At 34.3% G+C, this 20,642-nt stretch overlaps 1 protein-coding gene across 1 annotated transcript in view; it reads left to right on the top strand.

Annotated features, from left to right (window-relative positions):
• LOC124367859 (syntaxin-1A) overlaps window positions 1–20,642 on the top strand; it is a 96,981-nt gene that overhangs the window by 39,261 nt on the left and 37,078 nt on the right. Inside the window, exons 5-8 of the mRNA XM_046825023.1 lie at window positions 7,879–7,909; window positions 8,131–8,313; window positions 9,018–9,091; window positions 15,042–15,179. Of these exons, the coding sequence (XP_046680979.1) occupies window positions 7,879–7,909; window positions 8,131–8,313; window positions 9,018–9,091; window positions 15,042–15,179 (426 nt within the window). The remainder of the gene's footprint in view (window positions 1–7,878; window positions 7,910–8,130; window positions 8,314–9,017; window positions 9,092–15,041; window positions 15,180–20,642) is intronic.

Here is a 20,642-nt window from a genome sequence, read left to right as displayed (position 1 = left end):
AAATATTGTTCTGGAGTTCTGCAAGCGGTGTGGAATTTTGTCAACGTTTGCTAGTTGTGTTCTTTTCAATAAATATTTATACTTATTGAAATCTCAATTTATATTAACACTGGTGTTAGACTACAATTTAATACAATTTATCAAAAATTAAAATATGAAATAAAAGGGTCCTCATACTAGCTGGTCAAACTGGCCAGGTTCATTTAATTTGAATATTCTCAGCAAAACCTAAATTAGGTTAAAACAGTCCAACATCGCATCGAAAAAACCACTTAATCAAAGAATTTCTTATTTACAAAATGTCAGAAAACGAAGTTGGAATGTATTTAATGAATGAGAAACAGAGAATTACAGTTCTCACCAAATTTTCAACACCTTGATAAAGCATGATACGGACAATGATTCAAAGACCAGGGTGTCAATACAGCAGAGGTCATGGTTCAAGTAGTAACAAGGGTGTCAATACAGCAGAGTTCAAGGTTCAAGAAGTGACAAGGGTGTCAATACGGCGGAGGTCAAGGTTCAAGTGGTAACAAGGGTGACAATACAGCGGAGGTCTTCAAGGTTCAAGTTGTAACAAGGGTGTCAATACAGCGGAGTTCAAGGTTCAAGTGGTAACAATTGGGGGGGGGGGGGGGTGGGGGGGGGGGGGGGTGGGGGGGGGGGGGGGTGGGGGGGGGGGGGGGTGGGGGGGGGGGGGGGTGGGGGGGGGGGGGGGTGGACCAGAATTAGCCAGAGTTTTGGAAAGAATAACCTCCAAAATCTCAAACTAACATTGGTCTGCTAGAGCTGATAAAATGTTTTATTAAAACTACAATGCTGAAGAAGCCTTTAAAGTTTTTAATAATACAGTGAGAGTTGCAATGGACCCAGCATGTCCCCTGAGAAAAACCAAAATGCAAAAGTTTCACAAATTGTAATTTAAATTGAATCCAGCTAAAAGCCTTAAAGAGGAGTATCTAAGAGCTATTAAGAAATTTGAGCTGACTGGGGATGCAAATGGCAAAAAAGTATCTGTCAAGAGTAAAAGAAACTCCATGTGAAACTTACACGGAAGAATGCAAACTCTACCTACATTAATAATGCAGGAAATAAATCAAAAGCAATATGGAATACAATCAACACAACATTGTCTGAATATGCATAAGCAATTTACCAGAAGTTATTGAATATTTAAACCTTCTTTTTATAAGTATAGCAGAGAATTAGAAAAACCTGAAGAAACAACTGCAACTCGCAACTCGACAGGCAACAACGCAACAGCTGGTGAACTATGAAAATACAAATGCAGTGGAGCTGGTGGCAATTATTAATAAACTAAAAGCAAAAAAACTCAGGAATCAATGCAGTATCCTCAAAAGTTCTGTTGTAATGAGCTAGTTTCACTAATAAAAGTAACTAAGTTTACCCTAAATTCAAAAATAAAAGTTCCTCCCAAGCCAGTAATTATAGGCCTATTTCCCTCATACCTACATTCTCCAAACTGATTAAAAGAGTTATCCTAAAAAGAATTTTAAAATACAAGCTACTTAACGATGTCCGACATGGGTTCTCTAAAGGCAAATCTACAGCAATAGTACAAATGGTAGAAGCACTGATTGGTGGTCTTAAAAATAAAACTCCTAATACAGAAATTTTCCTAGATTTCACAAAAGCCTTTGATTGCTTAGAACACAAACATCTTTTAAAAACTAAATAACATAGGTATTCCTGGCACTTTTTTCATCAGTTGAAAGTTACATAGAGTATGGAATGGTATTTTGATCAGTTCATTTTTATAATACCATTAATACAGTATGTGTGTTCAATAAAAATGTTCTCCAGGACAGAATTTAATAAAATGAAAATGTAAGTTCTCTGCTCACATTTAAAATCATTAATGTGTATTACTATTCAAAGTCTGTAACTTAAGTTAAAACATTTATATTAGTTATTTTGACTCGCGTAAGAATAAATTTAGAAAACCTCTAAACCAACAAACTGTTCCTAAAACAGATTGTAAATATTTTTCAAAAGCCTAATTTTTATACTGTGAAAGAATTTAAAAGTCTTATATGCAGCCAGCCATTCTTCCTTTATTAGTTTTGGAACATATACAGTCCATGTATAGTAGTTATTATTGAACTTTTATTTACAAGTAATTTAACTTAGAGTTGTGTTGTTAGTGTGATGTAATATGCAGTGGGCAAATAAAGTTGAAACCCCTGGTCAACACTGAGAAGTAGCGCAATATCAGGGCCACTCTTTTCAAATAACAAACTCTCTCCATATGAAAGAGAATTTTTTTCCATTGATACGACTTATTTATCAACCCTACTATATATACATAACCTTTTATTCACAGTATAGGACTAAGGAAAACTAATTAACATACAGGCTCCATTTAATCTTTAACTTGTTATGAATTTGGTTAGATAAAATTCATTAGTGTTCACCATTTGTATACTTTAAAATCTCTTAAACTACAATTTGAAAGTCTTGAGTTACCCAAAAATTTCTTTTCTCTATTTAAAAATGATCAAATAATACTTCCTACAATATACCTAAAGAACACTTGCTATTTTAACATTGTAAAAAACTATAGAGGGTTCTAGTTATATGAATAGTTTGTTTTACTTTTAGTTTGAATCCTAATATTATGTGTGTGGTTGTTTGAAAAAAGAACTTCTCAATAAGTATAATTTGGAATTTACAATTTTTTTAAAATGAAAAGTCTATACTATTATTATATTTTAAACAGTTTTGTTAATTAAGTCATACCCTGAGGTGATGTAACATTATTTTGTACATAATTCTTCATTTTTGATTGTAGAAGAGTTATCTCTACTGTCTTTTATTTAACATATTATGATATAGTAAAAATAGAAAATAACATATTCTTACTGTAAAGGTTTGGGAGCTTGACTTTGATTAATGAACTGTAAGCAAGTATTATACGTTTTGGGTGATTCCATATTACATCACTTCGGTCTGATACTGTATTGTATAGAATGGTGAGTATTATGAGGGAGGAGCAGTACATGTTTTGGTTTTTTTATTATTATTATGGACAGGAATAATACTAACCGAGATAAAAGTATCATCAAACAGTTATTGAAAGAAGCTGCTCTTATTTGTTCAGAGTATTAATTAATGAAAAGAGGTGGGGGGGGGAGAAGTGATCAAAGCGGGGGTAGAGGGCGGAAGGGGAACCGAGCTTGGTGACCTGATTACCACAGGATTAGGGGTGTAATAGTGTGGAATAAACCGTCATCAGGTATAATCTGTTGTTGGGACAAGGCCAGGTGTGGAGGTGGGGGGGGGAGAAGTGATCAAAGCGGGGGTAGAGGGCGGAAGGGGACCGAACGAGCTTGGTGATTACCACAGGATTAGGGGTGTAATAGTGTGGAATAAACCGTCATCAGGTATAATCTGTTGTTGGGACAAGGCCAGGTGTGGAGGTGGGGGGGGGGAGAAGTGATCAAAGCGGGGGTAGAGGGCGGAAGGGGAACCGAGCTTGGTGACCTGATTACCACAGGATTAGGGGTGTAATAGTGTGGAATAAACCGTCATCAGGTATAATCTGTTGTTGGGACAAGGCCAGGTGTGGAGGTGGGGGGGGGGGAGAAGTGATCAAAGCGGGGGTAGAGGGCGGAAGGGGAACCGAGCTTGGTGACCTGATTACCACAGGATTAGGGGTGTAATAGTGTGGAATAAAACCGTCATCAGGTATAATCTGTTGTTGGGACAAGGCCAGGTGTGGAGGTGGGGGGGGGGGGAGAAGTGATCAAAGCGGGGGTAGAGGGCGGAAGGGGAACCGAGCTTGGTGACCTGATTACCACAGGATTAGGGGTGTAATAGTGTGGAATAAACCGTCATCAGGTATAATCTGTTGTTGGGACAAGGCCAGGTGTGGAGGTGGGGGGGGGGGGAGAAGTGATCAAAGCGGGGGTAGAGGGCGGAAGGGGAACCGAGCTTGGTGACCTGATTACCACAGGATTAGGGGTGTAATAGTGTGGAATAAACCGTCATCAGGTATAATCTGTTGTTGGGACAAGGCCAGGTGTGGAGGTGGGGGGGGGGGGGAGAAGTGATCAAAGCGGGGGTAGAGGGCGGAAGGGGAACCGAGCTTGGTGACCTGATTACCACAGGATTAGGGGTGTAATAGTGTGGAATAAACCGTCATCAGGTATAATCTGTTGTTGGGACAAGGCCAGGTGTGGAGGTGGGGGGGGGGGAGAAGTGATCAAAGCGGGGGTAGAGGGCGGAAGGGGAACCGAGCTTGGTGACCTGATTACCACAGGATTAGGGGTGTAATAGTGTGGAATAAACCGTCATCAGGTATAATCTGTTGTTGGGACAAGGCCAGGTGTGGAGGTGGGGGGGGGGAGAAGTGATCAAAGCGGGCGGTTAGAGGGCGGAAGGGGAACCGAGCTTGGTGACCTGATTACCACAGGATTAGGGGTGTAATAGTGTGGAATAAACCGTCATCAGGTATAATCTGTTGTTGGGACAAGGCCAGGTGTGGAGGTGGGGGGGGGGGGAGAAGTGATCAAAGCGGGGTAGAGGGCGGAAGGGGAACCGAGCTTGGTGACCTGATTACCACAGGATTAGGGGTGTAATAGTGTGGAATAAACCGTCATCAGGTATAATCTGTTGTTGGGACAAGGCCAGGTGTGGAGGTGGGGGGGGGGGAGAAGTGATCAAAGCGGGGGTAGAGGGCGGAAGGGGAACCGAGCTTGGTGACCTGATTACCACAGGATTAGGGGTGTAATAGTGTGGAATAAACCGTCATCAGGTATAATCTGTTGTTGGGACAAGGCCAGGTGTGATTACACCACGTCTTGCCAGTTGGGACTCCTCGGAAACGTGTCTTATAACATCCGTACGATCGTTATTGAAGACAATGCTATATCGGATATTTAATTGATAAAGTTTGTGATTCTTGTCATGATATCTTTCAATTTATACCAAGTGTTGATTGTATTATATGGATACAATAAACAACTTGGTTTAAAATTCAAATTCAAAGTATTTATTGCTCATTGACATTTGAATAATTACATAAGTAATACAAACAGGTGCATGGTCAAGTTTTTAAAAGTATAACTAAAATACAAGCGTTGCAGTATGTACTGCATGTATTGTCTATATAGTATTATGTCTATAAAGAATAACAAATCATCCATATTTTACATAGACTGAAGTGATAATATTTTGTAATAATGAATAATTGCATGGGTTGGGATTTTAAAATTGATTAGTTATATTATTTTAAAAAATCTTTCTGCATTTCATTTACACTTTAATAAACTTTTTCTATGAGGTTTTTAATACTATTTTGAAAACTATTTTTTAAGCTCTTAGTGAACAATTATATAAGCGAATTCCCATACATAGTGGATTTTTTCAAATAAAGATGGTTTATGAATTGGAAAGGCAAGAAGAGTTTTGTGTCTAGTATTATAATTATGCTGATTTTTGTGTTGGTCAAATATGTTTGGATTTTTATGGACTAAGTTCAACAATTAAAAAATATATAAACCTGGTAGTGTGAGTATTTTCGATTTTTTTAATAGCGGTCTGCAGCTCTCTCTCTAAGGTTTGCACCAACCGTTTGCTCTCAGAACAGCTTTTTGGGCTATGAATACTTTTTCAAAATCAGGAGATGAACCCCAGAGTATAATACCATATTTCAAAATTGATCGTATATAGGCATAGTATACAATTTTACAAGTAGAAATAGATACTTGAATCTGCTAATATTTTCATTGCAAAGCAAAAAGAGCTTAGTTTGTTTACTAGATTATTAACATGAAATTTCCAGTTAAAATTTTTATCAATTTTCAGTCCTAAAAATGTATGTGAATCGACTAGGTTTAAACTGCTACATTTCAAGACACTGTTATGGTTATTTTTTGTTTTATAGTACTATTTTGGCAGGAACAAAAAATTTTACCTTTATTATGTATTATCAACAAAATCGTCTCAAATTTCAAGGCACTTGCTTGCACGCATGATTCTCCATCCACACGCATTACAGTAATGGGCTTCCTCGAAAGTTCCAAAATGTTCATCATTCGCTTTCTGTACGATTGTTTTACCAGTTTTCAAAAAGTTTCTTCTAAAGTGAATAGGGGAATATTTTAAGTAAAAGAAAATGTGATGGTTTCAGGGAGCTATATCTGATGAATAAGCAAGATACAGGAACTGTTCAAATTGCAGATCAGCCGATTTTGATAAAGAAAGAACTCTTTTCATTTAGCCACTTTTTGGGTATTACTTCAATATTGCCATCTTCAATATGTCCAAAATGTATGTTTAGTGTTTAACATCTCACTACATTGTTGCCATCATCTATCCAGCGATTGGAACACTTTCCACCATTTTTGCAGTAAATTTGTAATTCACTGCGCTTACTATTCTTTTCTTATGTAATGATATATCTAAGTCTATAAATTAACACAAAACCTCCTTAAAAAATCTGAGTTTATTTGTGTGGAACACTTTAATTCAAAGCAATATTTTTACTTGGATTTGCTTTTGTTTCTGGTGTGTATTGATTTATCCAAGTCTTTAATTACCACAAAATGGTACAAAATTCCAGTGGATCTGTGTTCACACGTACAATTCTCAGGAATTTTTACATTTTGTTTTGCTTTTGTTCTGGAATGTAGTAATGTAAGTCAATAAAATCAGTGCAAAATGTTGCAAAATTCCAGACGATTTGAGTTTGCTCTGAGTGTAATAATGTACCCTAATCAATAAATTGCCACAAAACAATACAAAAATTTATATATATTCACATTTAGATTTGCTTTTTTGTTCTGAAGTGATAAAAAGCACACCTATCTTGTTCAAAGGTTCTTCATGTTTAATTCATTATGTAAAATGGAGTGTACCCACTTGGTTTAAATGCATGTGGCTTCTGCTAACTCCTGTACTTTGAATAATCTGTCGGCCGAAACCAAGTTAAGGGCTTTATCAATGACTTTGAGTATATCACAGGTAATGGCTGAGCTTCCAAGAAATAAAGAGAATTGATTCAATCAGTGATTTCCAGTTGTATTTGTTTTCCGCAGTTATTGAAAACATTGGCAAACAACCTATAAAAGTCAAAATGAACTGAGACCCCCTCATTATCTTATTTCAGGATATAATCTTTTATAGGAGTACTAATTTGAAGATAAGGTCAGAATTATTCATTAGTGTAGAATCCAAGATGTTTATCAAATCATCCTCATGAATTATCATCAGACCCTGCAATGTTCCTCTTCCAAAAAATCATGCAGTATGTATACATTGTATTGAATAAAATCAGCTTTCTAAACTGATTATGAGTAATTTATATATTATTATTACTTGTAGCGTCTTTCAATTTATTATACAATTTTGTGTTGCTGTATATTACTGCACATCAGAAAGGTGTATTTATCAATGATCAGCTGATCTAAGACAGTTTTGATGCAGATTTGATTCTTTTCTATGTGGAACTAGACTTGTGACAATATTCCACAAATCCGGTCAGTGTCAGGTATTCTTTTAAGTTAATTGTTTAGAATTTGAATGGTTAAATGATTTTATGAACATCTAGGCTTGTTACCTTGACATAGACAACACATGGTTAGGTAGGAGTATGGAAAAAAAAACGTTTTCCACAGGTTCAGTTTCTGTCTAAACCGGTAGCCATTTATGATTTCTGTTTTCCTTTTTTAATTAGGTCCACTTCAAGCAACCAATTTTTTCATGAACACTGCTTTCAAATCATAATTACTAAACAAAAAAAAACTATAGGATATATAAAAAGGCTTTATGCGTATCAATCAAACATTTTCAATAAGTCAAAATTATACAAGAGAAAAATAAAGGAATATAATGATTTAGAATTACTATTTGAAGACAAAAATCAAAGTTGCCAGTAAAGTTGATAGTCTTAACAGACTTTTCTATAATAAATATTAATTACTCAAAGTCCAATAATTTAAATAATCTATTTCGAACATTACTTACTAATAATATTAGAGTAGATTTTATGATTTTCTTAGTTGTGTCATCACGTAGAAGACATTTTTAATGCATTATTGTACAGATGTGCAAGAATCAGAAATATGGATGCGTAAATTAAGCTAATGTGATTCTGTTTGTCCACAGTTATCGAACAGAATATAGAACAAGAGGAACACACGAACAAGTCATCGGCAGACCTGAGGATACGTAAAACGCAGCACTCGACTCTGTCACGCAAATTTGTTGAGGTAATGACGGAATACAACCGCACACAGACCGACTACCGTGAGCGGTGTAAAGGCAGAATACAGAGACAGCTGGAAATTAGTAAGTAACAATGTGTAGTCTTTCAAAATTCCTAGAAATTACCAAGTTATAGTTATAGTTACTAAGTTATATTTATCCTTGTAGTCAATAGGAAAATGTTAACAGTAGAGACAATGCTCTACAATGTAGACCCACACTGAAACACACAAACACCATATTGAAATCCAATCCATGCATACATTTTGACATTCAATATCATCAATTGTCACTAATAAATCTTTTGATCTTGTGGTTTTCTTGATATATATAAAAAACTTGTTTATTAGTAAAAATCCAATCAACAACTAAGCTAAATGGAAATTGGATTACCTTGTATACAGAAAAACTCTGATAATACAGAGATTACAAATTACTATTAGTGTAGAGCAAAACTTAATATTGATTAATGAAAATTGTTTATTTATATAGTAAATTGCTGTCACTTACTTAGAATACAAATCACGGGGAATTTAAAAAAATGTCATACTTCCGAAATAAGTGTTACAATTTAGAGCATAAAATTTTTTTTTATGTTTTATATTATACAGATAGTTTTACAATTTGTTTTAGTCGTTGGCTCAGTGAACTAAACTACAATTTAGAGCATATGTGTAAATTTTTTTTTTTTAATGTTTTATATTATACAGATAGTTTTTAGTATCTTTCATTATATTGTTTTAGTCGTTGCTCAGTGAACTAAACTAATGCAAGGTAATTGGTTACAGCGGGTAGACAAACAACCAACGAAGAACTAGAGGAGATGTTAGAACAGGGCAACCCAGCAGTATTCACACAGGGGGTGAGTACATACAGATTATCTGTAATTTCTGTACAATCCAATAACATAGTCTGAGCAAAGAATGACATTAGGGATGGAAATAGCGTAGATGTTCACCCAGGTTTAATGTCACTCATGATATATGTGAGGTAGTAAAAATTTCAGATAGAATGTTATATACTGCGATTGTTTCACACTGATTTCAGCCAGGCCCTTTAATTAATGTCATACAAAATGTGACTTATTTTGTAAATACTAAATACCAGGTCAACTTCAAGAAATTGCTTGTAATTAACCCATTGGTTATCAATGACGTATATTGCCTGTCATCAGTTAGCATCGGTGTAATTACTGATGACAGGCACTGCCTTTCGTGCTAAGTTCGTAATTTTGGAGTCAAAAAATATTTCCGAAATCAATTATTTTGGCATTTGCCTATACAAGGGTGGTGAAAAGTTTGTGACCTCAATGTGAAAATGGCAGCACTCGTCACTTGTAAATAAAAGCTACTGAATTTCGTTGTTTATCTATTTACACTTACTCACCAAAGTTTCAGCTACTTTGGATTCGCAGTTTTTAGTAACAGTTGTTTGAGTGAGTTTGTGTGTTTTTTGTGTGAAAATCGACAAAATCGTCTATCAAGCTGTAATTAAATATTTGTTTTCGAAAAGTAGTACGCCTTCACAAACCAAAGATGTTGGATTCTGTGTATAGGGACTCTGCACCATTATTTACCACAGTGAAATTTTGAACTGCTGAATTTAAACATGGCCATAAGAGCTTGGGAAACGATGAACGTTTGGGATGTCCAAAAACTGCAACTACCGAGAAAAACATCGCGAAGAAGTTCACCAAATGGTGCTAGACGACCATCGAATTAAAGTGAGAGAGATAGCAGAGGTTGTGAACATGTCTAAAGAACGTGTTTGTCACTTATTTATTCTACATTTAGACATGAGAAAGCTGTCCGCACACTGGGTGCTGTGTTTGCTCACATTAGACAAATTACGTGTTCAAATGAACATTTCCAACGCTCTTTTGGCACAGTTTAGGCAAAATAAATCTGAGTTTTGGCGCCTATTAATTACTGTAGATGAAGCTTAGATGTACCAGTTATATACCTGAAACAAAAATACAGTCTAAACAGATAACTGCAAAGGGGGTTACGGAATCAAATAAAGTAAAAACTTTTTTTCGGCTGGAAAAGTGATGGCGACTATTTTTTGTAATAGTCATGGAGTTTTAATTTATCTTCAAAAAGGAAAATCCATTACAGGAGTATATTATGCATCATTACTTGACAAGCTGCAGGCAGAACTTGTGGAAAAACGGCCACATTTGCAGAAAAAGAAAATCCTGTTTTCACCAAGCCACCGCAACATCTCACACCTCAGCAGTTGCAATGGCGAAAATCCACAAAGTACGGTTTGAATTGCTTGACCATCTGCCTTACTCATCAGATCTAGCTCCAAGTGACTTCTTTTTGTTCCATCATTTAAAACTTGTGCTCGGAGGACCAAGATTTTTACGTAAAATCAAAGAGGCATACACCTTCTAGAACAATTATTTTGCGGAGAAAAATGTTGAGTACTATTTGGACGGGTTACAGAGATAGGAGCATCGCTGGAAGAAGTGTGCAGAGTTACAAGGAAACTATGTAGAAAAATTAAAAAAATTTCAGAAAAAATGTCTTGTATCCTTGTTAGGTTGGAAACTTTTCAGACCACCCTCTTATTATATCGATGATCTACTAAAATATAACATGTTTGATTTTGGAGTCGACTCGCTGGTCGACTCGCTCAAAATCGGTTCTTTATCATTTCATCTGTTGATTGTTTGTTTTGGTTAGTTACCGTCTGAAATGATGTTGCGGTAAGATCATTTCTTTTCTGAGAGTTTTAGTAACTTTGTGGGGAATATACTCAAAGTAAATAAAAATGAAGTGAGTGATGGTAACTTTGATTGAAAAAAAGTAGTAGTAGATGAAATTTTGAGTGAAAGGAAAGAATTGCTTGGTGATGAATTCATTAAGGAAAATTATATGATAAGAGTTCTAGTCTTCAAACTTGGGAGTGGCCAAGGCAAGCTAATGTTCCAAATGATTTTATTTTTAGTGGTAGGTTTGGTATAAATCCAGTTGTTGCTTAAATACTTAAAATATAAGGTAGTAAAATACAAATTCAACATGTTATATGGTAGTTTGATATTTTTAATTGACCCTAAACACTCACACAATGATTTTCATTGTGAAATGAAAAATTAATTTGGTACCTGAGGGTGAAAATATTTGAATTTTAACCTTAGAACTGGCAATCGACATATTGTTGATCTGACACGCACATGTTCTGGCAGTTCATATAGTACATAAATCAACACTGCCACCACTATTTATACACTATTTCGAACATAAAGAATTGCTGCTTTCAATGGTTAAATTTGTTTTGCTGTTTTGGTAACAGTGATGCTACAGTGCTGTCATAAAACTTACAAGAAAGATACCTACATCTAGCCATTTTGAAAAGTAGTGATATATCATGGGTATGGTTTGTTATGTTGGTTAACTTTGGAAACGTAGTGTAAAATTTATATTCTTTTACCAATTTGTGCAAAAAGATTGTACCCATAGTAACAAATATAGGTATGTTCCAACACTTTTCAAAAATAAAAAAATTTAAAAATTGATCATTAATTTATTTATTGTTTTGTAGTGTGTATATTTCTCTAAATTTTGGTAACATTTAGTGTAAGAATTATATTTTTTATCAATTTTTCAATATCATCGTACCCGTAGTAACAAATTTAGCCTTTCGTGTACTATTTGAGATATATATTTTATTTATCTTCAAGATAATCTGGATGCCCAATATATTTTCTGAAACTAGATAAAACGAAGAATAAATTGGCATCTCAGATTCGAATATTTGTTCTAATTCCACTATACCAGGTGCAATCCCACCATTAAGAAAAAAAGACAAATAATATTTTTTTTAGTGTAGTAATTTTTAAGCTTTATGCATAATGTTTTTATACCATAATTATCTCCACATTTTCCTGAAAAAATATATTACACATTTAGGTTTATTGTAAAAATGTATTTAAAAATTATTTTTGCACAAAAGTACGGGTACAAAACACAATCAAAAATGGCCTACCATCTCAGGAAAAAAATTACTGCCACTTCGAAAGTTAATTGGTAGTCAGTGGATTAAGAGGTTTTTACACTTGGTCCACTATAAACTTTACAGTCTTCAATAGTATCACAGGCTATAAACAGTGAGACAGGTATTGAGTTTAATAAAGTCATACCGTTGACTAGGTGGATCTGACAAGGAGTTTCAGGAATGTTTTTGAATGCACATTTAGTTTAATTCTCTGTTTCTTTTGCTGAAAGTTACGTAGCAGGCCTTTTCAGGTTTCCATCACATGATGATAATGCTGGAGGAAAATCCAAGAATTCATGCTCTACTCGAGTTTTGATAAACTTTCAATAGCGTGAGATCTTTTGAGCTCAGAGAAGGAAAACTTATGACTTTAGTATTTTGAGTATTGAACTGGAGTTATTTTCTTCGAAGCAAACATGGACGTAAATGAGTGTACTTTTGTTACGTTTAACTAAGAAAGTATATGTTGATGAAAATATATATTTATAGTTTATTTACTCCTATTTTTAGAGCACAGTCTTTTATTTTCCACATTTAAAAAGAATTCACATACAAGCTTAATTGCTTTCAAATTATGGTTAATTGAAAGAAATGCCATTAGGGTTCTTAAATCTTTCGTCATTATGTACAATAAAGTTGTTTGTCAAACCGCTGATAGTCTTCCAGAGATTCTGCAGTTTCTCTGAGTTTTGAAAAAATATATCATGATAATTCTGAAAAGTGATGAGCACATAAATTTTATCTCTTAATGTCATGTGGTCATCATGACTATACGAGGTGTGTCCAAAAAGTATCCGACCTTGACGTCTGGCATGAACTGACGTTACTTGGCGGCAACGGTAATCTGGTCCCCTTCAAAGTACTCCCCTCCACAAGCCACTACCTTATTCCAACGCTCCTCCCACTTCCGGAAACACTCCTTAAATTCATTTTGCGGAATGGCTAACAGGTCCTTCATTCGCATTTTGTTTTATTTGTTCAACATCGTCAAATCTTTTTCCTTTTCAAAGGCATTTTTAATTTCGGAAATAGCCAGAAGTCACAAGGAGCTATGTCAGGACTGTAGGGAGGCTGTCGTAATATGTTGATGTCGTGTTTGACCAAAAAACGCTGAATCAGATTTGAGGAATGAGCTGGCGCGTTGTGGTGCAGGATCCAGTCAAGGCTTGTCCACAGTTCAGGTCGTTTCCTTCGCACTGCATCTCGTAGCCGCCTTAGGACCTCAAGATAATACTCCTTATTCACTGTCTGGCCTCTTGGAGCATATTCGTGATGAACAACGCTGTCCTGGTCAAAAAAAAACTGTCAGCATTGTCTTGACATTGCTTCGACTTTGTCTTGCTTTTTTCGGCCGTTGCTTTTCGCGATTTTTTTACTGTGAAGATTGAGCCTTAGTTTCAGGGTCGTAGCCATAAACCCATGACTCATCACCAGTAATAACTTTTTTAAATAGCCCTGGGTCACTTTTTATCAAATCCAGATTGTTCTGTGCGATTTCAAGTCGACAGTTCTTTTGGTCTTCTGTCAGCAGCTGAGGAACAAATTTTGCCGAAACACGGTTCATTTTTAAATCTTCGTGTAAAATGTTAGAAACTGACGATTTTGATATTCCTAAATCTTCTTCCAGCTCTCGGACAGTCAATCGACGGTTTTCATTAATTGCTGCACGAACACGTTTCAACATTTTCAGCGTTTCTGGCCGTTGAAGGCCTGCCAGATCGGTCATCACTCTCCACTGATATGCGGCCATTTTTAAACCGCCTAAACCACTCTTTTATTTGTGTATAGACACGTCACCATAAACTTTCCGTATCATATTAATCGTCTCTGATGCTGAATGGCTAAGTTTTTGGCAAAATTTAATGCAAATGCGCTGCTCAACACGTTCAATCATATTGAAATGCGACGCACACACACGGCAGTACTATACGTAACAGAGCGCTGTGACTCACTGAGTGACCGGATTGTATTCAGTGCCTAATATGGGAAGGAGTAGGCTCGCCCCTCCCCTCCAATAACCGGTTTCGAGCCGGTCGGTTACGCCGCGGCTGCCTACTGGTTGGCAGTCGGATACTTTTTGGACAGACCTCGTATTCTTCACAATCATAAGTAGGATCTAAAATGGTGCTGCTGAAGGCAAATAGCATGTCTATAATAAGTGCATTTTGTTTGGATAAAGAATTAACCAGCTTTTTAAAGCTTTTGAGCCAACTCCAAACATTATAACACCTCCCTGGATTTTCGAGGACCTTATGAGAGTATGATGAATAACATGGTTAGTTACGATATTGTTGAATTTTCTAGTGATGTTTCACAGAAAAATGTATCCTTAGAAAAACTCTTTCAACACTTGAGGAAGGTTTTGTTGTTTTCCAAATTAAACACCCTGATTGATTATGTCAGATAGTATTATTATTTCAAAATTGTTATGTTTTCAAAAATATATTTGTATGTTTTAATTTGTATGTAATAATTTGTATGTTTTAACTCATGGGTTGAGAGATTAAAATAACCCTTTAACTTAGTATGTGATTATAAATTTGTTGCTTTTAAACTATCATTTCAATCAGAAATTTGTTATAATTTAATAAATACAATTTATTAGTTTATTTTATTGTTTGTACAGTTTGCAGTGTTATTTATACTATTGTTAATTTTTTTTGTTTTTTTTTATTGCGAAGAGATTTTTTTCTATGAAATATTTTTAGTTCATGTATTTTAAGACTTTAAATGTTTATTTATTTATTTTTATACACGCTTCACATTTCATTGTTTAAGCATGAGATAATATAATGATGGTTTGTTTGCAGATTATAATGGAGACACAACAAGCGAAGCAGACTCTAGCGGACATCGAAGCGAGACACGCGGACATCATCAAGTTGGAGAACTCCATCCGGGAACTGCACGACATGTTCATGGACATGGCTATGCTGGTTGAGAGTCAGGTATGCTGTCTTCCACTTCATCATAGCATTTCTTTAAAAAAAAAGTTCAGATGAGAATAATTTTCAAAATGTTACTAATATACTACTACTACACCTTTGAAAAGTTTTAGTACTATGTACAACTTGAATAGAGTTTAGAAATAAATTACATAACTGTATATTCAGTTATTAATAAAGAATAACTTGTGGAATATAAAATTGTCTTTAAGAGAGTGAATTATTATTGAGTTCTTATTTTGGTCTCAAGTTCAATATTGTATAAACACAGAGAAAGAATATTATTTACAAATTTTTATATTTGTTTATTAATTTATTTGTTATTGTTTATATTTCACATTTTTTACAATCAAAATTTGTAACAATCATAAAAAGTCATAAATATTAATTAAGATTTAGTAAACTTCAGCATAAAACTTAATTCATTAAATTTGATTGGACCGTTAACAATGTTAGTGTTAGACATATAGCATTGTCTATAGCCTCCTGTAGCTTAACCCTCAAGCTGGCATACAAACTATTGACACTGTTTATGCACTCTGTTAGTTTTTTGTCTTGACGAGTATATAATCTTTGTTTAAAAAATCATTATTGATGATGGATAGTTTTAAAACATAACAGTGTTTCGGAAATTTGTCAGTAAGTATATGCTGTTTAAAAAAATTTAAACATGTATAAAAATTTAGGCTCCAAATTAAATTTCTTACCTAACTTTTAGTGTATAAAGAAAAAAAATTGATATTCAGTAGAACCTATCATATCTGTAGGTAAGATATCATTAAAGCCAGATATATGCTTTATATATGTAGAATGTAAGTTATTTACGGCAAATGCACTACGATGTAATGGTTTACTTTTTAATGGCGCTGGCTGCATAATAATAAAAACGGTAAATACTTTGCAAGAACTGTTTTTCATTAAATTTTCCAAATTTATTGTACAAAAGTAGTTTATCCTATTTCAAACTTTGATATTTTTTATGATCAATGCATAAAATTCAGATCTTAATTTACTGAAAAATTAAATGCAATGATATCACCACCACAACAGCACATCCCAATCAATGCAGATTCAAAAATTTGACACAACAGTACTGTTATCATAGTTTCGTCAAAGTCATTGTTTCTCAAAACTGTTTAAGCGAATTAATTGTAAGGGAAAGGAAACGAAACTCTCATTCCTCTTTCCTGCCCTCAGCCGAACCTGTGGGAGGATGTGATCCAGCTTGCCCATGTGGCTTCCTTTACTCAGTTACGAAATGTATTATCGTTCATCATCAGGTCGGCCATTGGAGGCCTGGATATGACACATTTACTGTATACATTTTTATCCAATGCGTTATGTAGATTTATATGAAATATAAAGTTTATATGACTAAAAAGTATGTTTTTCATATTTGTTTATATTAATTAATGCGAAATGTGCATTTAGTACTTTTTGTTCAATATTATAATAATTATGATATGTGAACTGATACAACAAAGGGAGCCAAAAGTAAAAGTAAATTAATAAAACCCAGTATAAGTTAGAAGTTTGATTCTTAAAGAATTACTTAATATTAGAATTGGTTATTCAGGGACTGCCAGCTTGAGGGTTGATATTACAGATTAGATTTTATGTAATTATCACAGTATTATGTTTTCCTTAATTAATTCAGTACCATTTTATCTGTCAAAACATAAAAAATTAGATTTGCATTTTGTATAAAACATTTTTTTTTCTAGATATATTCACTTAATGAATATTATGTTATTTGTTTTCTAAAGGTATTCCAAATTTCTGTTCATTGATATTTGTTAATATTGATTTTTATTTGTTAAGTTATTGAATTTACAAACATTTTAGTGTTAGACATTCCGGTTCCTTACAAAAGCTCAGGGGCAGTGAACGCTAATCGTTGCTAGAGCAGTTTACCCGAGAACGTAAGGTATGGTCTGCATGCTTTGTTTGAAGTGGCTTTGGGCTGGAAGGGTGATATGGTAACGGATTGGTGCGTAACACAAAACCATGGTTCATCCAATATCCTATAATTTGAGGTTATAAGGGATATGGCTTCTTTATCTGTTTCAAATCATGCTGCTTTCTGCCATTCTCAAGTGTTTGGTTGGTATTTTTTGGGAGGAATATATACTGGAACACAGCTTATGTAATATATACTCATATCATAACAAAAACTTTAGTTGTGATTTTGCATGTATAAAATTTGCAGTCTTTCAGTTTTTAGTTAAAGTCAATTTGGAATCAAATTTAATAACCTTCATTGTATATTATTAATATATCTTTGACATATTTAAAAATAAAAAGAATTGAAAATATCTTTAAATGAGATAGTGGGATTCTTATATTCATCTTATTTATGAGTTCCTCGATTTTAAAGAATTGTTAAATAGCCGCCCATAAAATTGTTAAAAATTTTGCCACTAAATAAACTAAACAGAGTACTGTAGCAAACACATATACATTGTGAAATTGGATAAAGTCATTATTGAAAATTTTCATTTTTTAAGTTTATAGAGATTTTCTTTGTGTCACTTTCTTTCTGTCACCATTTTCAATTATATAATAAATTTATAGATGCCTTCTTAAATTGTATTGTAATGTATATAAAATTCCTATTAGCATTTTTTATTAAGTAATAACAAATTTAACAATTTTGGTTGTACTAAAATACAATTTATATATATATATATATATATATATATATATATATATATGAATTATATATTGTATGTGAGTGAAAGAATAAACTTCGTACAATCTTTTAATATTTTGACATATTATCGTTCTCAAAAAGGATATAAAAAATTATATCCTTTTTGAGAAAGACATAATGTCGAAATTTTAAAGGATTGTATGAAGTTTTTTTCTTTATTCTTATAAGAAACCTCTGCACATTTATTTTTCCCTTACTGTACATTATGTCTTTCTCAAAAGTATATATACATCTGAACGCATCTGTAAGTAGCATGTTTTGACAGGCTCAGTTGTAGTATGTAATGTAAATCTTAATTTAGAGATTTTATACAACTTTACAAAATTAATGTTTTATAATTTCTTGTTGGTTTCTGTCTTAATTAATATTCACCTCATTTACCAGGTGTATGTATGGAATATGCATGTTAACTAAACAAAGGCAATACAAACATTGTACTAATTGAATTTATCAACTCCGCGTTTAATAATATATGTTACGGTAATAAATAAATATTACCACTAATTAATATTCCCATAATAAATTAGGGAAATATTATGAAACAAATTTGTAAATATATTTTTTATTTCAATAAACTTGTGTTAATTTGGGTTGTATGGTCAGAATTTAGTTAGTGCAAAAAACTAGTCATGCTGTGAAATCTCAATAACTTTTTTTATTCCCATAAACTTTTTATGCACATTTAAAGTAAAAAAAACTTTTTGTGTCCATTACACACCATTAGCCAACGTATTATTGTAAAAAGTCAATTTGTATGTTTTGGTATTAAACTTTGTAACTAACAAACAAGACTTTCTGGTTTACTTGACTCGCACATGTTACTACCATCCAACAAAATTACTACTGTTTTATGGTAGCAAGTTTGGTGGTTTTTGTAATTTTCAATTGAAATTGTTTTAATCGTTTGAATTGCCATGGTTCGCCGGGGATGTCATAGTCCTCTTTTAGTTATACAATACAATACAAATGATCTTTATTGACATAAACATGGAGTACAGTCATGGCGTCAAGAGTTTTTAAACTTGAGTTGCGTGGTCATCAGTGAGAAGGTCTTCCTATCTGCAGGCATTCTTCAACAGAGTAGAACTCCTTGTCCAACAGCCAGTCAAGTAGAGTTTCTTTAAAGTTCATGTTGCTTTTTTGTTCTTTCAGCGTTGGTGGAAGGATGTTGAAGAGTCTAGCCCCGATATAGGACGGTTTTTTTTCATAGGCAGTCAGGTGATGTGCTGAGAGTCTGTAGTTAGCTCTGTTCCTAGTGTTATAAGGATGTGTATCCAAGAATTGGACGAGTCCTTTGTTAACTGTATAGGTTATTACCTCACCGATGTACAGGTTGGCAACTGTCTGCAGTTTCAGTCTCTTAAACACCCCTCTACAAGAGTCCCGAAAACCCAATTCAGCCATTATTTCTTATTGCCTTTTTTTGAAGGAGCAGTACCCTGTGTAGATTTTGCAGAGATGAAAACCCCCATACAGTCAGCCCATAGCGCATTTGGGACTCAAATAGTGCAAAGTAAGCTGTTCTTGAGGATATTACCCTATTGGATATTACTGAACCTACTCCACAAAACGAAGCATATATTTTTAACAGTTTTTAACTATTTAATTGGGGATTGCAATGGTGGAATTTAATTGGGGATTACAGTGGTGAACAGTATATTTTATAATTATTACATATGAGTCATGGTTGGCTCATGCGCACACAACTTATTTTGCTTACACTGTTATTTCTGGTGAAAATTCTCATGTACAGCATGAGTCAGACATGTCACGCTGACAGTGCAGTCATGCACCGATTTCAGCTGCTGTCATTGTCTGTGTCAGCACATTACTGCGTCAGCTTCCAAGCTACAGGGTAGATCTTTATGTTTGTCATGTGTTTAAGCTTTATTCTGTAATTCGATATTGGTCCAATTGAATATAAATAGTGTGCAGCATGAGTCACGGATGACTCATGACAGTTACCTTACATGATGGTGCTGTCTAACAGAACACAGTCTGAAGGTTCCTCTGATTTCACCTAGAGTACTCTAGCTCTGACCTACACTAAACTATCAGACGCCAAAGTCAGCCATCTTAATTAACCGCCATTGAGCGATATAATGCTGAAATAATGCATCTTTATGAGTCACTGGTGACTGAGGTCCTAATGTGAGATAGATTACCAAATATAACAAAGCAGTGAACATGACACAGTAGATTCTCCTAGATGACCATAAAAGATATGGACTGTTGACATCACCTGAAATTTTGAGATCTCCAGTCTCTGCCACTTACTGGTGTGAGAAACTTACTGACTTTTGCACTTAGTTCCAAAAGGGCCTTCAATCATCCTTTACTTATACTGTATTTATCCCACAAATGAGACTTCATTAAAAACCGTTTAGATTTTTGGGCTCCTGTTCTCGTATGTCCTTTTGGGTCAAGAGATAAGCCCCTAGGAACTCTGTCCTGGTTACACAAACAGCAGGACAGTTCAGCCGCATGTGCTGTGCTGATTCTTCTGCTTCTCCACAGAGACTGACTTTTATTACAAGTGTAATTTTGATGATAGTATTACATACTTGACTAGTGGTTTATCTACGAATTACACAGAACAACAGTTACATTAGAAATCTATTTAACACTTTAGCACAAATTCTTACTGTGCTAAACTAATCCATAAGGTGAATCAGGGTGAATTTATCAAGCAAAACAATAATTCAGGTACAAATTTAAATGTGAAAATTTCATAATTTCACATATCACCACTT

This window comes from Homalodisca vitripennis, chromosome 8 (assembly GCF_021130785.1).
Source record: "Homalodisca vitripennis isolate AUS2020 chromosome 8, UT_GWSS_2.1, whole genome shotgun sequence".
Taxonomy (NCBI): domain Eukaryota; kingdom Metazoa; phylum Arthropoda; class Insecta; order Hemiptera; family Cicadellidae; genus Homalodisca; species Homalodisca vitripennis.
The sequence above is the reverse complement of the archived record's forward strand: the minus strand, read 5'-3'. Positions and strand labels throughout refer to the sequence as shown.